General features: G+C 47.6%; 1 protein-coding gene across 4 annotated transcripts in view; it reads left to right on the top strand.

Annotated features, from left to right (window-relative positions):
* COL15A1 (collagen type XV alpha 1 chain) overlaps positions 1-21198 on the top strand; it is a 1161047-nt gene that overhangs the window by 321661 nt on the left and 818188 nt on the right. For 3 of the 4 annotated variants that reach the window (XM_073587711.1, XM_073587708.1, XM_073587707.1), the window contains one exon: positions 4601-4690. The exons of the other annotated variant lie outside the window; for it this stretch is intronic. In XM_073587711.1, the coding sequence (XP_073443812.1) occupies positions 4601-4690 (90 nt within the window). The remainder of the gene's footprint in view (positions 1-4600; positions 4691-21198) is intronic. 4 annotated transcript variants of the gene reach the window in all.

The following is a 21198-nucleotide window of genomic DNA, read 5'->3' as shown; positions in this document are numbered from 1 at the left end:
TCCTACCTTCCAGCTGACTTCCTCAGTGGCCCATTTCCATAGCCCCTTGGTGCCATTGCCCATTATTGAGGTACCGTTTTATCACAAATGCACGGATCTAGTGGGACCCCTGGTCAAGTCCACTAGAGGACATCAATATATCTTCGTGGTACTGGACTATGCTACACGATACCCAGAAGCTATTCCACTACATAACTCCGCCGCAAAGTGTATCACCCGAGAGTTGGTCCATGTCTTCTCTAGAATGGGGTTGCCTAAAGAGATCCTTATGGACCAAGGGACCCTGTTTATGTCAAAGGTGATGAAGGAGTTGTGCAAAACCCTGCAAATCACACAACTACAGACCTTAGTTGGTAGAAAGGTTCAATAAAACCTTGAAGGCTATGTTGAAGAAGGTCATAGAGAAAGACAGACAGGACTGGAACTGTCTACTACCGTACCTTCTATTCTCCATCAGAGAAGTACAGCAGGCTTCTACTGGGTTCTCCCCTTTTGAACTGTTTTATGGCCAACACCCTCGTGGACTCCTTGACGTAGCAAAAGAGACGTAGGAGGTGGAGTCTACACCTTGCTGGAGTGTAATCGAGCATGTGGTACAGATGCAGGAGAGTATTGCCAAAGTGATGCCCCTCATGAGAGAACACCTCCTCAAAGCACAAGAGGTGCAGTCGAGGGTCTACAATAGGTCGTCAAAATCCACCAATCGGGGAGTCGGAAGCCCTACCAAGTGTACAACGTGAACCTAATCAAACCGTGGCAGGACAGAGAACCTGAGGAAGCCACTCACTTGCTGGCCAAGTCCAATTTCAGTGCAGAGGATGTCAAGGTGGCAGACACCTTATAACGTCACAGAAGCAGCAGTGCCGGGAGCTGCTGCAATGGAACAGATACCTGTTCTTAGAAATTCCAGGGTGCACGAAGGTTATAGAGCATGAGGTCCTGACAGAGCCTCATGTCCGGATCAAAGTGAAGTCATATCAGATTCTGAAAGCTCGTCGAGAGGTAATTTCGAAGGAGGTCAAGCGATGCTGAGCCTGGGAGACATGGAGGAGTCAAAGCGTGGCTGTTCCAGTCCAATAGTCTTGGTGCCGAAACCAGATGGGGAATGGCAATTTTGCAATGACTATAGGAAGCTGAACGAGTCTCTAAGTGCGATTCTTACCCAATGCCCCGAGTCGATGAACTAATTGAGAGGCTAGGGCTGGCTCGGTACATTACTACCCTTAGGCCGGAGTCACACTAGCGATTAAATCGGACGAATGCAATGCGATAAAAAAATTGCATTTGTCCCAATGTTATTCTATGGTGCTGCTCCCATCATGCGTCACCGATTTTCGGATCGGATTCGACAATGCAAGTCTATGGATGCGATTAAAAATCGCATTGAAAACACACCACACGTGTGACTTGCGATTAATTCGCAAGACTTCTCCAGGTCAACAGGAAAGAGCATCAGGCATTGACATTGGATGTCAATTTGATGCTTAGATGTGAATAAAATCGGTTCATCGCCGGAAAATGGGATGACAGACGGATCCCTGGACAAGAATTCTTTGTGCGATTTCGTACTGTTAAAATGGACCAATTTTTTATTCGTTGTGCGTGACTCCAGCCTTAACCTCACAAAAGGGTGTTGGCAAATCCCTATGTCCAAAGATGCCAAGAAGACTGCCTTTTCAACTACACATGGGTGCTTCCATTACACAAGGATGCCATTTGGGTTACAAGGCGCTCCAGCTACATTCCAGAAGCCATGGACAGGATCATGGTCCCCCACAAAAGGTATGTCACGGCCTACCTGGACAATATTGGGATTTTCAGCCAGGATTGGGGGAGTCATCTGAGCAAAGTATAGGTCATACTTGATGATCTACGGAAGGCAGGGTTTTCTATAAACACAAAAAGGTGTGCCTTAGGAATGGAGGCGGCAAGATACTTGGGCTATATTGTAGGTAGGAGTGAAATAAAGCCCCAGATATACAAAGTTGAGGTGATCCAGGGCTGGCCATAACCCTTCTCAAAAAAGCAGGTGAGGGTGTTTCTGGGCACTGTGGGGTATTACCGCTGGTTTATTCCAAACTTTGCCATGGTAGCTGCCTCTCTGGCAGACCTCCTTAAAGGGACAAAGTCGGCTATGGGGAAGTGGTCTCCAGAAGCTGACACGGCCTTCCAGGAACTGAAGCTGGCCCTGTACAAACAGCCAATGCTGGTAGCATCTGATTTCTCCAAGGAGTTTGTGGTCCAGATAGATGCATCGGATGTCAGGCTTGGAGCTGTCTTGTCCCAAGCGGTGAACGGAGAAGAGCACCTCATAATGTATCTCAGCCGGAAGTTGTCATCCTGCGAAAAAAAATTAATCCATAGTGGAGAAGGAATGTTTAGCCATCAGATGGGCAATGGACTTTCTAAGGTACAACCTCTTGAGCAGCAAGTTCAGACTGGTGTCAGACTATGCCCCACTGAAGTGGATGAGGGAAAAAAGGGAACAATGCCTGAGTGACCAGGTTGTTCCTAGCACTTCAGGATTTTGACTTCCATGTGGAGCATAGGTCAGGGAAACTGCATTGCAATGCTGTTGCACTGTTTGTTGGACAGAGGGGGCTGGTATATAAGATGCCATCGGACAAGTCCTGGAGGGGAGATATGTGTCTTTGTGGCTATTAGCTAGGGTGATGTGAGCTCAGAAGTATGCTCCAGCACGAATAGTGTGGAGAGAGTTGTTTGGCCCATTCCAGGGCCGGGTTTTATGAGTGGTCATAAGAGATAGTTGGGAATGACCGCTCACATATCCCCACCCCAATGGCATAGTTTGGCTAATAAAATGGAAACCAATTGTCTCATTCAGTGTCTGTGGTTGGAGGTGAGGAGACCTCCATGTGTGTGTTGCTGAAGGCACTGACCTGAGCGGGCGGACCCGCGGGGCTATATTGACTGTTTATTTTGTTTGTTTTCACGTTGTGCTGGAAAAGGCTGTTCATTATTTTTTCCTATCCAGAGCAGTTTATGCCGTTTTAGGCTGTGGCGGGGCCAAGATCAATGACCCCTTACCAGCCTGAGAATATCAGCCCTCAGCTGTCAGCTTTAGTCAGGTTGGTTGTCAAAAATAGGGGGGACCCCACGCCGTTTTTTAAATTATTTATTTAAATAATTAAAAAATAGCATGAGGACCCCTTTTATTCTTGAGAAGCAACCTTGATGAAGCTGACAGCTGAGGGTTTCAGCCCCCAGCTGTAAGTTTCGTCTGGTTGGTTCACAAACTGAGGGGGACCCCACGTCGGGTTTTCATTCATTCCTCTCTCCTGCTTGCTGTTGCCGGCAGAGCAGGAGAGAAGAATGCCAGCCGTAGTCAGTACCAGCCGCCGGGAACAGTGCTTACTGTAGCGTTACTTCCCGGCGGCCATTCGTGTGGTCCTGATGCAGCTCACGTGCGGCACACGGTTGCCACACCTGTGCCACACGGAGGTACCACGTGTCCACAAGGACACATGGACACAGATAACTCCGGTACCGTGTTTACCAGTACCGGAATTATCTGGACGTGTGAAACTGGCCTTACGCCAAGTGGTCCGACTCTGCCTCTCCTCTGATAATCAGCTTTCAGTAGACAATGTGCACAGAAAGCTGTGGTGTGGCCACTGTGGTGTGAGCGAGGGTAGCTTTCTGAGTACTGTTACATGCTACATCTAAGAACTTATTGTGTCTGAACTGCTGTACCCAGTAAATTAAGTGACACATCCTTGGAATCAGGGTCTCTTTTCCTACATTACCCTACTCTCAGATGAGGTAGCTAAGACTATGATGAGGGAATTAGCAAAAAAGTTTTGCTCTTAGAGTAAAATGTTAAACAATGAATATGACAGCAAGTATCTATAAATGCAGTTTCAGGAAAAATGGTTTTGAAGGGAATCTGTTAACAGGTTTTCACCACTTAATCTGCGAGCAGTAGGTCACTTACTGAGTTGCTTTCTTAGTTTCTGTAAAACTCTGTTTATCATCAGGTGATAATCATCAGAGATCTAGTAAATCATGTAGTCCCCCATTTACACAAGGTCTGTATTATCCTGCTCCCACCACTCATTGGCAGCTATATGCCTGTGCATATTGTTCTTCCAAAGCTGCCAATCAATGGTGTAGGTAGGGTTATACAGAGCTCTTTATTCAGATAACTGGTAGAGTAAGGTGCCCAGGTTGATAGTCATGAATGAGGAGCTGTGTTCCCACACCCTGTCACCCCACACATAAACAGTGTCCCAGTCCATCAATGTTGTGCTGCGTACAATGCAGTGCACTCACTTTCAGGCTGGAGGCCTCTGCTGCATCCAAGACCATTGGTGCAGGATCAGACACACACAAATCAGCATCAGCTGATGCATTGCTGGAATCAAGTTTCTGCCCCTACATCATGTTGATCCCATATGGGGTAGCAAAAATCTCATTACAGATTCAATTATACCTGAGGCTGTTAAAAGATACACATGTGTGAAAATACAATACAATGATTAATCTTAATCCTCTGAGAGAAAAACCACAAAGCTAAAATTACAGAAATCTACAGGTGAATGAACACTCTAAAATAGGCCTATGGTTTTCATTTTAACAGGCGTCTGGAGAAAGCAGTGGGGACCAGAGCATTAGGGAACAAATTGGAGCTTCAGAAACTCATGAATCTCTCCCTCAAATCCAAGCACTGGTGAGTAAGTCCCTTTCTGTCAAGGCTCTATGTGTGATTTCACACAAAATACATCTTTTCTACAGCTTATATAATAATAATAATGATGCGGAAAATAAAAAGATGCATGGAAGACTTGATGGTCGGATGGTGGGCTATGGGAGCAGTGGGACAGGTGAGCTATGAGGTGTTTTTTTTTTATACACAGTGGGTACAGAAAATATTCAGACCCCTTTAAATGTTTCACTCCTTGTTTCATTGCAGCCATTTGGTAAATGGTAAAAGTTCATTTTTTTCTCATTAATGTACACTCTGCACCCCATCTTGACTGTAAAAAACAAAAATGTAGAAATTTTTGCAAATTTATTAAAAAAGAAAAGCTGAAATATCACATGGTCATAAGTAGAGATGAGCGACTTTGCCTTTTTTCTGGTCGAGTCAGGTTTCATGAAACCCGACTTTCGCAAAAGTCGGGTCGAACGAAATCGGCCGATTATCGTGAAAAGTCGAAGGCCGACTGAAACACGAAACCCAATGCAAGTCAATGGGGAAGCAAAGTCGGCAGGGAGTGGAGGACAGGAAGCACACCTACAGTGCCCTTTTGAATGCCAAAAACATCAATTCTGATTACTGAAGCTTGTCAACCTTAATTTGCTTCATAATACTAGTTACGCACTGAAAAATGGGGGTTATTTGGCTAAATTTGTGGGGGGGTAGGGCTGGCTCCAGGTTTTCATGTGCCCTGGGCCAAAGAGCGCCCCTTTAACACAAAGCACAACTCATGATGCTCCGATACCGCAGAGAAATAGCAGTATAGTACAATGAAAAATACTTCACTTTTTACATCTCATGACTGATATCCATTTTAAATTCTCCAATAGCTCCAAAAATGGACAGTATATTACTCCATACAGTATTATAGCCACCGCATAGTGCGCTATACAGAGTAATGAGGCCCATATGTTTCTCCATACAGAATCATTGGTCCCATATAATGTTTGAAACAGTATATGATGAGCTCCACATAATGCTACAGTATATGTTGGTCCCCATGGATGAAGCAAGCTCCACTGTTTTATGGGCCCAAATAATGCTCCATACATAATGGGCCCCATTTCTAATGCTCTAGTGTATAATGTGCCCTGTAAATGCTGCTCCAGTGTCTGATGTCCACCTTTGGAATGCTCCAGTGTATGGTGGGCCCCATATATCATTCTCCAGAGTATAGTGCTCCCCAAAAATTGCTGTCCCAACATTGAATACAATGAAATAAGTCTCCTCGCTATGGAATCCCTGTACTAGTCTGGACTCCTCCTCGTCCCCATCGTCCATCTCACTGCACTTGGCTGTTTAGGCAGAGGGTGTACAGACGTGATGTCATTGCGCTCTCTGATCAGACTATCACTGTCAGGAAACGCGGAAGACATCATGACGGTGGAGCAGGGAGAGGTAAGTATTTCAACTTTGCAAGTGGAACCTGCACTTTCATCTGCACCTTGCTCTTTGTCACCGTGTAAGGTGGTATAGTATGCGGGAAGGGGAACCTGAGTTTCCTCTGGGTCAGATTCTGGCTGTGTAGAGTGTGAGGGGAATGTAGTGGTCTGGGTCAATGTACCAGCAGAATCATCTAGCAGTCGCTGGGCATCAGTGCACTTGTGGCGTCCCCAGGAGTACGGTCACCACAGTGGCATTACCTTCCTCCTAGGGAGTGTGATGTCATGCTAGGGAGCAACGAAGGATCTCTCTAGCAGTTAAACCAACACACAACACATTTCCCACTCCACGCCAGCAGGGAGACCTCTGAACATGACTGCTGAGGAGCTGCTCTCTGTGGTCGGGAGGAGGTAAGTTAGGCCATTCTGTGCAGGGAAGGGGAAGTGTGTGGACGCGAGAAGGGGAGCTGGAGTTAAGGCTCACTCCTAGCTGGAGCGCATGGTCCGGATTCCGGTCTCCGAGTTTGTAGGGACACTGACGTTCCTGCAGCAGAATCCGGAGGAAGTAGCAGCTGTAAATGCTCAGTACCCAACTGAGGCTCGGAGGCCCCAGCATTGATGTGTGTGAGCCAGAAGGAAAAGGCTATGGCTGCCAGCCATACGAGAAAGTTCCAAAAGAGAGTCAACAGGGGAACTTCATTGAACTCAGCACTGCGAGTACCTCAGATAAGCGCTAGAACAGAGACCACACTACCTATCTGCAGAGAGAGAAATCCAAATTGGCTTCCAGGCTGACCAACTCCTTCTCCATCTGTACTCTGGGTCGTGGACAGCACCTACCAAGTACAGGTAAAGGAACTGCACGACTGTGTCTGTCATCTTTCTCCTGAGCCTGGCGAATGGCTCAGCTACATCCTGCACTGCACACCATCTCCCAACTCTTTTATCTGCCCTGCGACTACGGCCCTACCTGTGCAGGTCTTCTACATCTTAGCTGCACCACAACATCTGTCCCACAGAAGCGACACTGCAGCGCTGATCAATCTAATCAGAAACCAGAGATGGCGTCACGTATCATTCACCTATAAACGTAATTCACCCCTTTGCATGGATGCCCAGGGCCACAGAATGGGTCATCACCACCGTGACACTTCCCTGTGAGACACCGGCCCGGTACCAATTAACCCCACTGCCCTGGCTGGCCACCCACACTCCATGTCAGATTCATCTTGGACTGGGGAATTCACGATTTGACTTGATAACCCAGGCATGGTATGATAGAAAGAGCTACATGGACTAATGTGAAGTGTGGCCTGCTGCCTCATTCAGTTTGGGTGGGGGTGCAGGACACAAGGAAAGGGGTTCTTTCTGACCAGGAGCCAGCACTTGACCACTCAGTGCTTGCATTTTTTGAAACTTCAGAAGAGGCGGGCATATTTGATGGAGTTTGTTTCGGCAATGTAAGCCAAAACCAGTTCCTCATGCTCCGCCTTTAAAAGCGGTTAACCTACTCCCAGAAAAGGAATCATTCCAGGCGCTCTGGAGCAGACCATTTCGCAGGCTCAACACCTCCTGCCTTAGCTGCTATTGTGCTTTTGCCACTACCAGCAGATGCACCACCACCATCATCACCAGCTGGACCCCCCGCGCCCATGTCCACGGCCTCTTCCACCAAACTTCAAAATTTTGCTCAAAATAGACACAAAATAGCATCAGATATATGGCACTGTATCAGAAATGTACAGCTCTATTCAGTCAAAGGATAATTGTCAATCTCCATATATATTCCATCAGTCACACAGAGACGCTCACAGGCTCAGTATGGATTAGACAAGAATATAAAAAGTAGACAAAGTGTACAGTATCATCAGATAGCAAGTATATATAGCATAGTTTAAACATTAACAATGTATGTCTATATATCAGGAGTAGTGTTGAGCCACTACGCTAGTGTTTTGGTTCGTCACACAGGAGGCAAGTTCATCGAATGTTCGTCGAACCCCATTGAAAACAATGGCAGGCAAACACAAACACATACAAACACATAGAAAACAATTAAAAAACACCTTAAAAGGTGTTCCAAAGCAGAGAAAATGCTCAGAAGACAAAAATTACATATGGAAAAGGGCAACTACATTTAGAGAAGAGGTGGAGGAGTAAAAGGAGGAGGTGGAGGAGACACAGATTTAGGCTTGTCATTCCCTTATGAAGTCAAGAAAGACTGGAATAAAAATGTAAAATACCAACCAAGAAAAAAAATTCTGAAATTGAACACGATCATATACCGTCGGACTTCCCACCAATAAATTATGCCAACTGGCGATCGGGCGGCGTTATTCCCACGAACCTCCAAACAGCGTCCATGAAGGCAAAGAGTTTGCTTTCCGGGGGCAGTATGATTGCAAAGCTGAACCTTAAAGGAATGTCCAAAAGGGCACCACCAGGAGTGGAGCCTGCGGCTTAATTGGACTCCACCCAGGAAACCACAACCATGCCACCTCAAGAAAAGATGCACATATTGAAAGCTTTGTCAATTGTGTGTGTGGTGTGGTATGTCCGTTTGTAGTTGTGCTAGCAATTTGTCAGCTTTATTCCGTTAACGAACGAGACTCCGGCATGCCCCCGCGGTACGCGTCAAGCTTTCTAGAGGGATACGAGAGGCTCTGGCACTATCATGGTCTATCATGGCGTTACATGTCCAGGGCTGCATGCGCGCTACACTGAAAGGACCAGCTTTTGTCGCTTACAGGTGCAGATAACCAGCAGAACACCGTTAGTGATGGGGATCTGTGATTCCAATTATTCCCCGCGAACGATGATTTCCCAGTAAGTGCAGGTCAACCGCAATTCCTGAATTAGGCCTAACCGGCATTCCTGAAAAAATGCAAAAAATTACGTGTCCAAACCACAGTTGCTGTAGCTTGCTTAACAGCTCGGCAGCCGTTCTCAGGCCCAGTATGGATTCGACAAGATTCTAGAAAGTTGATAAAGGGTACAGTTTCATCGGGTAACACGTATATATGTAGCATAGTTTACACATTAAAAACCTATGTCTATATATCAGGAGGCAGGCTCAGACGGTCTCAGGCCCAGTATGGATTAGACGTGATTGGACAAAGGTGAGAAAGGGTACCATATCACTGGATAACAGGTATGTATAGCGTAGTTTACACATTAAAATCGTAGGTCTATATAACAGGAGGCAGGCTCAGACGGTCTCAGGCCCAGTATGGATTAGACGTGATTGGACAAAGGTGAGAAAGGGTACCGTATCACAGGATAACAGGTATGTATAGCATAGTTTACACATTAAAAACGTAGGTCTATATATCAGGAGGCAGGCTCAGATGGTCTCAGGCCCAGTATGGATTAGACGTGATTGGACAAAGGTGAGAAAGGGTAACGTATCACCGGATTACAGGTATGTATAGCATAGTTTACACATTAAAAACCTATGTCTATAGATCAGGAGGCAGGCTCAGATGGTCTCAGGCCCAGTATGGATTTGACCAGCTTGTACAAAGTTGAGAAAGGATACATTATCACGGGATAGCAGGTATATATAGCATAGTTTAAATATTTAAAATCTCCATGTTCTCAGTTTGGATTAGACAACAATCTAAAAAGTAGAAAAAAGGAAATGTATTTGAAGCGTACACCAGTATACACTTTTGGTGGTATTTTTAAATCTTCATATATATTTCTGTCTCAGTAAGACAGTCCAGACTCACCGCAATAGGAAATGAGATGCATACAATTACTGACATAAATTCTAGTGATTGCAGAAATCTAGGAATTCCTATTCTCGGGGTAAACTTCCATCACAATTCTCAGAGGCGATGCAGACCCTCAATTAATTAGTATGTGGAGACAGCGAAAACCTTTCTTTTTGAAGAAAGTGTTGCTGTATCGCAGTACCGTTGATCCCATCGCCATTACTCATATCCGTATAACTTTGATCACAGGGAGAGATGTAAACATGGTGCTCACTGCCTATCATGCTCTGTTACGTAACTTTGGAGTGCAAAAGACAGAAGCCACAGGCCGTTGTCGATTCATTTGGATTAGCATGAGAGGGCACATTTAAAAATGTGCGCTGGAATGTCACACGTCTGTGGGTAGGAAAACTGTGAAAGCTGATGAGAAACCACCACTGCATCTCATTGTGAGTCGACGTCCATAAGAAATGGAAGCCATTGATCATCTGAAGCTAGAGCCCGGCCAGCGGGACAGGGCATAGCTACGTCTTAACTAGAGTTGAGCGAAACGGATCGAAAAATTTCAAAAGTCGGGTTTCATGAAACGAAACCCGACACTAGGATGAGGTCGGCCACGAGGTCGGCGACTTACGCGCCAAAGTCGCGTTTCAAAAGTTTGTTTTGCGCTCTTTTTCAGCCAATCAGGATCCACGGACACTGTGGGCAACGTGATGACATAGGCAGGGGTCACCACCATCTTTCAGAAGGGCATGCAAGTGATTGGCTTGCTTTGGTGGGCGTCACAGGGGGTATAAAAGGGCGTGCACGCCGACCGCCATGTTCCTCATGCTGATCTCAGAATAGGGAGAGCTGCTGCTGATTCTGTAGGGAGAGCATGAATCTGACATGGAGTGCACTGATGCACAGCCACTGCTAGATTTTTCTGCTGGTACATTCACTCAGAGCACTACATTGTCCTCGCAGTGTACAGAGCCAGATTCTGACCCTGATGAGACTCAGGTGCCCCTTCCCGCATACTATACCACCATACACGGTGACACAGAGGAAGGTGCACATGACATTGAAGAGGAGGTGATGGATGACCCAGTTGTTGACCCAGATTGGCATCCATTGGGGGAAGAGGGTGCTGCTTCCAATAGCTCAGATGAGGAGCATCCACAGCAGACATCGACATCGCAACAGCTGTTATCTGGCAGGCACGGAGCACTCCAAAGACAGGTTCCAAAAATCAAAAGAGTTGCTGGACAGCTTGTCCAGAGGGTCAAAATATCACAGCGTGCTAGGCCGCAAAATGTCTGCCAAAGTAGGAAGAGTGCAGTGTGGCACTTTTTTGAACAAAATCCTCATGATCAGGCCAAGGTTATCTGTAAGAAGTGCGCAAAGACCTTTAGCCGAGGGAAAAATCTAAAAAATTTGTAGGTGTGTTTCCTGTCCTCCTCTCACTGCCGACTTTTATTCCCCATTGACTTACATTGGGTTTCGTGTTTCGGGACGACCCCGACTTTTCACTATAGTCGGCCGATCTTGCTCGACCCGACTTTTGGAAAAGTCGGGTTTCACGAAACGAAACTCGACCCTAAAAAAAACAAAAGTCGCTCAACTCTAGTCTTAACCATCATCTTCTATCAGTTCACCAAATTTGTAGTGGCAGTCCCAGTGAAGGATTTGACAGCCCAGACTACACAGCGGAGGAGCAGGGAGAGGTATACATTGCAAATGCTGGGGCCCTGCCCAAGCAAGGGGGGCCCACTCGTGGGCGTCGGTACTGGCACTGGGCCCCTCATAGTACGGCGGTGTGTCTGACGACGGGTGTACACCCACACCGTCAGAGACACTTGATTGCACTATGAGGGACCCTGTGCCAGTGCCCGCGCCCAAGAGTCGGCCCACCCACCTGTCCAGGGCAACGACACTCGCACGGTTGTGTGTGCTAGGTGGTGACCCCGGCCATGGGGGGAGGAGGCAGCCCAGTTAGGGAGGTTTACAAAATGGCATATGTTGATGTGGGACATTCACCTGCTACTAAAGGCGAAATTGGTCAAGTCCCAGGAAGAGGCGGACCAAAGAAAGCCATTTTTCTGTCACCCTATGTGTCATCAGGGTAAGGTGTGACAAAATCCTTGGAAACCCATGCATGGTTCATTTAATGAAGATTAGATCATCCACATTTTGGGTCGACAGACGGGTCCTTTTTTCTGTCAGAATTGATCCAGCAGCACTGAAGACTCTTTCCGATAGCACACTTGCAGCTGGGCAAGCGAGCTCCTGTAAGGCATATTGTGCCAATTCAGGCCAGGTGTCTAGTTTAGCTGCCCAATAGTCAAATGGGAATGACCTGTGAGGGAGAACATCAATATGGGAGGAAAAGTAGTTTGTAACAATAGTTGACAAGCGCTGTCTCCTGTCACTTTCAATTGATGCAGTATTACCAGTCGTGTGAGCGGGACTTGAAAAATCAGTCCACAACATGGTCATGAAACCCCTGTCTCCAACGCCACTTCTGATGTGTGCACCACCAACACCTCTTCCAAGTTGCCCCCGGCCCCTACGGCTCGTGTGACAACCATCACCACTGCTGTGTGCTGGGAATGCCTCAACCAACCGGTTTACCAGAGTTGCTTGTTTGTTAGCCAATATTAGGTCAAGGTTCTCCTGTGGCATGATGTTTTGGAATTTGCCTTTATAGCGTGGATCCAGGATGCTTGCCATCCAGTAGTCATCATCGTTCATCATTTTGGCAATGCGGGGGTCCCTTTTTAGGATCTGCAAGGCATAATCTGACATGTGGGCCAATGTTCCTGATGTCAATGATGCACTGCGAGTGCTGGGTGGAGGAGCACTTTCAGGCAAATCCACATCCCTCCAGTCACGCACAAACCCAGTACCAGACCTTGCCACGCCAACATTTTCTCTTGCCCCACGAGAAGCATCCTCCTCCCCTAAATAATCATCCCCATCATCATCCTCCTCCTCCTCTTCTTCCTCCACCTTATCCACGACAGTTCCCTGAACAGACAATGGCTGACTGTCATCAAGGCTTCCCTCCTCCTTTTCCTCATCATCCTAGGCTGCAGACGCCTGCTCCTTGATGTGCGTCAAAGTTTGCATGAGCAGACGCATAAGTGGGATGCTCATGCTTATGATGCCGTCGTCTGCGCTTACCAGCCGTGTGCATTCCTCAAAACATTGAAGGACTTTACAGAGGTCTTTCAGCTTCGACCACTGCACACTTGTCAACTCCTTGTCTGCCCTCAAAGTGCCTGCCCGTGTATCCTCCCACAAATGCATTACGGCCTGCCTCTGTTCGCACAGTCACTCAACCATGTGCAGGGTGGAGTTCCACCTTGTTGCAACGTCCATAATTAGGCGGTGCTTGGGAAGGTGGAGCAATCGCTGCAGCTTCTGCATACGACTGGAGTGTACCGGCAACCGGCGGATGTGCAAACACAGTCTTTGAACCTTATGGAGCAGGCCTGTTAACTCCGGATAATTAGTGAGGAAGCACTGTACCACCAGGTTCAAGGTGTGAGCCAAGCAAGGTATGTGTCTGAGTTTTGAAAGGGCTATGGCTGCCACAAAATTCCGGCCGTTATCACTAACTACCTTGCCTGCCTCAAGATGTAGACTACCCAGCCATGACTCAGTTTGTCGCTGAAAGTAGTCGGCCAGTACCTCCGCCGTGTGTCTGTCGCCCAAACACATCATCTGCAACACAGCCTGCTGACGCTTTCCACTAGCTGATCGATAGTGGGACACATCGTGTGCACCACTGTCATCTGCAGATGCAGTGCTCGTGCAACTGCGCTCTGTGGACGAGCTTTCGCTTCTGGAGGAGGAGGAGGGTCGAACGCCTACAGCCAACTGTTTCCTATACCGTGGACTAGGCAGCACTGTGCCATCACAGCTGTCCCCTGTGGACCCTGCATCCACCACATTAACCCAGTGCACAGTGATGGACACGTAATGGCCCTGGCCATGCCTACTGGACCACGCATCAGTTGGGAGGTGCACCTTTCCACTCACTGATTGCTTGAGTGCATGGACAATGCGGTCTTTCACATGAAGGTGGAGGGCTGGGATGGCTGTGCGAGAAAAGAAGTGGCGACTGGGTAGGTCATAGCGTGGTACTGCGTAGGCCATGAGTTCGCGGAAATCTGCGCTTTCAACCAATCGATAGGGCATCATCTCTAACGAGATTAGTTTGGCAATGTGGGCGTTCAAACCCAGTGTACGCGGATGAGAGGAGTACTTTCTTGTCCTACTCATAGTCTCTGGTAGGGTGAGCTGGACTTGAGAGCTGCATATGGTGGAACTAGCGGTGGACATGGCGGACTGAGAGAGGGTTGATGATGGTGATGGAGTTCTTTCTGATGGCCTAGATTCAGTCTTTCATTGCAATAACAGTGTAATTCCCTGACTGATTTGCCCTTGCGATGACAACTCAACATTTGCTGCTGGTGGTGTGCTAACCGGTGGACTTACAGTGGGGGAAACAATGTAGCGTTCCTGACTACCTTCTTTGGGAGCAGTAGCACATGTGGTACGTGAGTTTTGGTAGTCCGTCCACGCTTGCAAGTGCATGATGGTTAAATGTCTTAGCATGCAACTGGTATTCAAACTTCTCAGATTTTTCCCTCGGCTAAAGGTCTTTGCGCACTTCTTACAGATATCCTAATGATCAGGCAAAGGTTTTTGTTCAAAAAATTGCCACACAGCACTCTTCCTACTATGGAAGACATTTTGAGGCCTTGCATGCTGTGCTATTTTGACCATCTGGCCAAGGTGTCCTGCAACTCTTTTGGTTTTTGTAACCCATTTTTGGACTGCTACGGGCCTGCCAGATAACAGCTGTTGTGATGTCGATGCCCGCTGCGGATGCTCCTCCTCCTCTTCTGAGCTATTCGCAGCGGCACCCTCTACCCCCAATGGATGCCAATCTGGGTCAACAACTGGGTCATCCATCACCTCCTCTTCAATGTTATGTGCACCTTCCTCTGTGTCATCATGTATGGTGGTATAGTATGCAGGAAGGGGCACCTGAGTTTCATCTGGGTCAGATTCTGGCTCAGTACACTGCGAGCACAATGTAGTGCTCTGAGTGAATGTACCAGCAGAATCATCTATCAGTGGCTGTGCATCAGTACACTCCATGTCAGATTCATCTTTGCCTGGGTAATTCACGATTTGACTTGATAACCCAGGCATGGTATGTGAAAACAGCTCCATGGAGTAATCTGTAGTGTGGCCTGCCGCATCCTTCAATTTTGGTTGGGGTGAAGGACACAAGGAAAGGTGTGGTTCATGAACATGAGCCTCCAATGATGACTCAGTGCTTTTATTTTTTAAAACTTCAGAAGAGGAGGCGATAGAGCTGGAGGCTGAGTCAGCAATGTAAGCCAAAACTTGTTCTTGAAGCTCCGGCTTTAAAAGTGGTTCACCTACTCCCAGAAAAGGGAGCCTTCGAGGCCTTGTGGAGCCAGATGATGACGCAGGCTTAACACCTCCTGCATTAGGTGCTATTTTGCTTTTGCCACTACCAGCAGATCCACCACCAACACCATCATTACCAGCTGCCAACCCCCGCCCACTTCCACGGACTCTTCCACCACACTTCCTCATTTTTGGGGAAAATGTACCCAAAAAACCACCAACTATATGGTACTGTAAAACAAGGTGCAAGGTGTATATAGTAGTGGGGAGAATTGGAATCTCTGCAGACTTCAGGACACAATTGGATTCTGTCAGGCCCTGTTTATTTTACACCGCAATGGGACAGGCAGATTCTGGATGGTGTAATAAAGGTGGATAGAGGACTGTGGAGAATTGGAATCTCTGCAGACTTCAGGACACAGTTGGATTCTGTCATTCCCTATTTATTTTACACCGCAATGTGACAGGCAGATTCTGGATGTTGTAAGAAAGGTGGATAGAGGACTGTGGAGAATTGGAATCTCTCTACACTTCAGGACACAGTTGGATTCTGTCAGGCCCTGTGTCTATAACACCGCAATGTGACCGGCAGAAATTGCCTAGTGTATGACAAACTACAAGGTGTATATAGAATTGGGCAGAATTGGAATCTCCCTAGAGTGTAGGTCTGTAAGAACGGACAAACTCCTCGGCTTTTCCTTACAGAGTCACACACTTAGATAGCTTCAATTTGGCCATGATAACAGCTGTTACACGGTACTGAGAGAGGAGCGTGCACGTACACCGCTGTACGGTGTATGTAAAATTGTCAAGCTCCGTGTTTTTGTATACGGACTGACACACGCTGTCTCTCTCTGGTTTTGAATGTAATCAAACAGCAAATATACTAAACTGTTTGAAAAACGGACAAAACTATAAGGTGTAGGTCTATAAGAATGGACAAACTCCTCGACTTTTCCTTACAGAGTCACACACGTAGATAGCTTCAATTTGGCCGTGATAACAGCCGTTACATGGTACTGAGAGAGGAGCGTGCACGTACACCGCTGTTGTCATGATCCAGCGGGATCTGACAGTTTAAATGCACAAAGTGAACTTTTTTCCTTTGGCTTTGTGCCAAAGTGTGATGTGATTGCTCCCGGTGGCCATTAGAATTATTACACGTGGTGTGTTTCATTCTAAGTTGCCCGGTGGTGGTTGGTGGTATCGCACCTTAGTTTTAGGGTTTATGTGCACGCAATTACAAATCAGGTGTTAGGCTCTATAAAAGGGAGCCAGGTGGGTTCAATGACTGTTGGTGATATTGTGTGTCATTTTGCAAGTAAGCCTGGGGGAGGAAGGAGCTGAGCATGAGTCCTGTGCAGCCCAGCCAGAGGGGACGAGTGGCAGCTAGGTGGTCTGCAAGAAGGGCTGGCATGGCGTGGTGGAGTCACAGTTTATGGTGTTGGCGGGAAGTGCTTGCATGGCTTGGTGGAATGATGACTATGGAGAGAGTTGCATTCAGCATGCGGGACTTGGTTGCTGAGAGCTGGACTCAAGCATGCTGGACGTTTTGGCAGAAGCTCTACTCATCTTTGGGTCTCTGTTACTGGACAGCTGCAATTGGTGGTGGACTCTGCTCCAAGGCTGCACTATGGTGATGGATCCAGGTGGAGGAGAAGATGCACACAGGTGGTGGGCTCTGTTGCTAGGAGCATACACAACAGAGCAAAGCTAAGTGGTGTTTCCCCTGTTTTGTCATCTTTCCTCATGTGTGTTTTAGTGCAGTGGTGGGATTAGTTTCCGCACCGACCAATTCCCTAGTGAGGGTTTAGGTCAGAGCGAGCTAGGGGTTTTAGGTTCCTGTTGCGCGCCCGGTTCGGAACCGGCATAGAGGACGTTAGGAGTGCAGGGACACTGGCTCAGGGGAGCTCAGGAGGTCTCCACTTCCCTATCGTAGGGGCCACCATTGTTAATGTTTCCCAGGTTTCCCTTATTGTTTAAATTCGCCTTACTGGAGGCGGGGTTTCCAGACTTGTATATACGTGTAATGTCTAAATTCGCCAGTTGGAGGCGGGGTATCCAGCTGCACGTGTTTATTATTTAAATTCGCCCCACTGGAGGCAGTGTATCCAGGGTCACGTGCGTCAGGGGTTCGCCTTGCAGTACTCGCTGCGTCCAGACACACGTGACCATGACAGCTGTACGGTGTATGTAAAATTGTCAAGCTCCGTGTTTTTGTATACGGACTGACACACGCTGTCTCTCTCTAGTTTTGAATGTAATCAGACAGCAAATATACTAAACTGTTTGAAAAACGGACAAAACTATAAGGTGTAGGTCTGTAAGAACGGACAAACTCCTCGACTTTTCCTTACAGAGTCACACACTTAGCTTCAATTTGGCCGTGATAACAGCCGTTACACGGTACTGTGCGAGGAGCGTACACCGCTGTATGGTGTGTGAAAAAATGAACGCTCACCACCTCACCAGGACAAAACAATACAATTTGGATTGCTTTTAAAAAAGTAGATTGAACACCAGTGTGCACGCAGCAATGCCTTAAAAGGCAGGCTAATCATCACCAGCGCTGCTGCACAAAAGCAAAAATCTTCAACTTTCACTGCACAGTAACTACAGTGAAAAGCGCTAGCAGCAGAAGCAGTTTTTTTTTTCATTTTGCCTTCCTAACGCTCTCCCTACAGAATCAGCAGCTGCAGCAGCTCTCCCTATTCTGAGATCAGCATGAGTAACATGGCGGTCGGCGTCCCCGCCCTTTTATACCCCCTGTGACGCCACATAAAGCAAGCCAATCACTTGCATGCCCTTCTCCAAGATGGTGGTGAGCGCTGCCTATGTCATCACGTTGCCCACAGTGTCCGTTCTTCCTGATTGGCTGAAAAAGGGCACTAAAGCATCTTTTGAAACGTGACTTTGGCGCTAAAGTCGCCGACCTCACGCTAAGGTTGGGTTTCGTTTCATGAAACCCGACTTTGGCGAAAGTCGGCGACTTTTGAATTTTTTCGACCCGTTTCGCTCAACTCTAGTCATAAGTATTCAGACCCTTTGCTCAGTATTGAGTAGAAGCACTCTTTTGAGCTAGTAAAGCCATGAGTCTTCTTGGGAATGATGCCACAAGCTTTTCACACCTGGATTTGGGGATCTTCTGCCTTTCTTCCTTGTGGATCCTCTCCAGTTCTGTCAGGTTGGATGGTGAACGTTGATGGACAGCCATTCCTCATCCTCTGTTTTTTAACTGGTACGTCTGAACCTGTTAATCCAGAATACCCATTGCACTCCTGAACCCCCATGCATTCCTCACGCTCTGTTTTTTTAACTGGTACGTCTGTACTCTGTTTTTTCCCCTGACTTTAATTCCATGTATCATACTTCAAACTTACCGTATGCATATTGATGTGCCCATGCTCCTCACATCTAGTATTATTCTTCCATCTTATTCTGCCTCTTTCTTCAGCTTTGATGCTAGTCAAATGTCCTATTAACTGCAATCTGTTAATTGCTCCCTGCTGTGAACTGTCCTCCAGTCCCCTTCTCCTCCTCCCTCTCTCCCTCACCTGGTTTCATTTCATGGACATTTGAATGGTATAAGTTGAACAGAGCAGGTCAGATGTGACATCATTTGAAGTGTGACATCTTTAAAGTGTTACATCAGAAATATACCAGAAATTGGTCAGAAGGAAAGAATAACCACTGCTTTCTAATTTTAATTGCCTGTTTTTTCTTACCCTGCTCTTTAACCATGCTTAAATTTGCCCTCACCATTTTTGCTCGACTAATCTTCACTTTCCTTTGCTATCCCCAAACCCCTGCACCCTTGAACCAAATAACTATCTCCCCCTCTCTCTTTCCCCCCTACCTCGCTTCATCTGCAGACATACTCCTCAACCTCAGACCTTTCCTACTAAAATACAATACAAGGCGATCACTCTCCCTCACCCACCTGCTTTCTCTTTCTATGCTTCTTCTCACTGCTGGTGACATATCCCCCAATCCTGCCCCCCCACCTCATACATCCCACTAATCCTCACCCCTATCTTTCTTACTCTAAGAGAAACTACCGCAATCCCTCACACTGAAAACCTGTGCCAATGACCTCCACTCTCCTGCACCCTCTCTCTGGAGCACTTTGGAATGCTAGCTCCATCTGCAACAAGCTCCACGTGATCCACGACCTCTTTACCTCCTGCAACCTTTCCTTCCTGGCCCTCACTGAGACCTGGCTGACACCCACTGACACAGCCTCCCTGGCTGCATTGAGTTATGACCGCCTCCACTTTAGCCACACTCCTCACCCTGGCAACAGACATGGTGGAGGAGTGGGTTTCCTTCTTTCTAAAAACTGCTCCTTTAACCCTATCCAACCCCTGCCCTCCCTTATCCTCCCTTCTTTTGAGGTTCACTCTGTCCGTATCTACTCTCCCACTAACCTCCAAATGGCTGTCATATACCGACCACTGGGCTCAGCCACTGCCTTCATCGACCAATTCTCCACCTGGCTCCTCCACTTTCTCTCTGCTGACATCCCCACCATCATCATGGGGGAATTCAACATCCCCATTGACACACACCAGCCAGCAGTGTCCAAACTCCAGTCACTTACCTCATCCTTTGGACTTACTCAGTGGTCCTCCACAGCCACCCACACAGATGGACATACATTAGACCTCATCTTCACCCGCCTCTGTTCCCTACCTAATCTCACAACCTCTCCCTTCCCCCTATCTGACCACCATCTACTCACCTTCTCATCCTTGTCCTTCTCACCTGCTCCCATGTCCAGCCACTAGCACATCCTCGCAGAAACCTCGCACACCTAGACATTCACAGACTCTCAGAGTCTCTTCTACCTCTGTCCTCCATATCTTCACTCCACAACACGGACAGTGCCACCGCTTTCTATAACGCCACCCTCACATCAGCCATAGACTCAGTCACCCCTCTCATGCATGGCAAAGTGCAACGACTCAATAGGCAACCCTGGCACAACAACCTCACCAAAAAACTTCGACAAGTATCCAGGATTGCGGAGTGGCGTTAGAAGAAAACACGCCTGCCAGATGACTTCACTGCTTTCAAACAAGCTACACTTGCCTTCAAATCAGCCCTCACCTCTGCTAAACAGACCTATTTCACAAACCTTGTATCTTCATTATCACACAACCCAAAACTGTTCAGCACATTTATCTCTCTCCTCCGCCCACCACTGCCACCTCCAACTCCACTCATCTCTGCTGAGGACTTTGCCACCTACTTCAAAAACAAGATTGACCAAACAAGGCAAACCTTTACAGTTCCACCACCCCAACCACTCCATATACCAGACCTCTGCCCTTCCCTAATAACCTCCCTCTCCAACATCACTGAAGGAGAGCTTACTCCTCTCCTTTCCAAATCACACCTCACCACCTGTGCGCTTGACCCCATCCCTTCCCACCTGCTCCCCAACCTCACTATCATGATCATTCCAGCCCTAACCCATCTCTTCAACCTCTCTCTAACTTCTGGTACCTTCCCCTCTGCCTTCAAACATGCCACCATAACACCCATCCTCAAAAAATCAAACCTTGACCCAACTGCTATGCCCAGCTATCGCCCCATATCACTGCTCCTGTTTGCTTCCAAACTCCTTGTCCATGCTCAACTTTCCTTCCACCTCTCATCCAACTCCCTCCTTGACATCCTCCCCCACCACTCCACTGAAACTGCCCTGACCAAAATTACTAATGACTTAAGGTACTGTCACACTTAGCGATGTACCAGCGATCCCGACCAGCGATATGACGCGGTCAGGATCGCTGGTACATCGCTAAGTGGTCGCTAGTGAGCTGCCACACAGGCAGATCTCACCAGCGACATCGCTGGGGATGGGGGTCGCTACTTACCTGTCACACTAGGCGATCCTGCGTCCTCCCGCCCGCGTCCACGCTCGTTGCTCGTCTCTACACAG

This window comes from Dendrobates tinctorius, unplaced genomic scaffold, assembly GCF_039654945.1.
Source record: "Dendrobates tinctorius isolate UK_male_01 unplaced genomic scaffold, ASM3965494v1 ptg000102l, whole genome shotgun sequence".
Lineage (NCBI taxonomy): Eukaryota > Metazoa > Chordata > Amphibia > Anura > Dendrobatidae > Dendrobates > Dendrobates tinctorius.
This window is presented reverse-complemented; position numbering and strand designations above follow the sequence as displayed.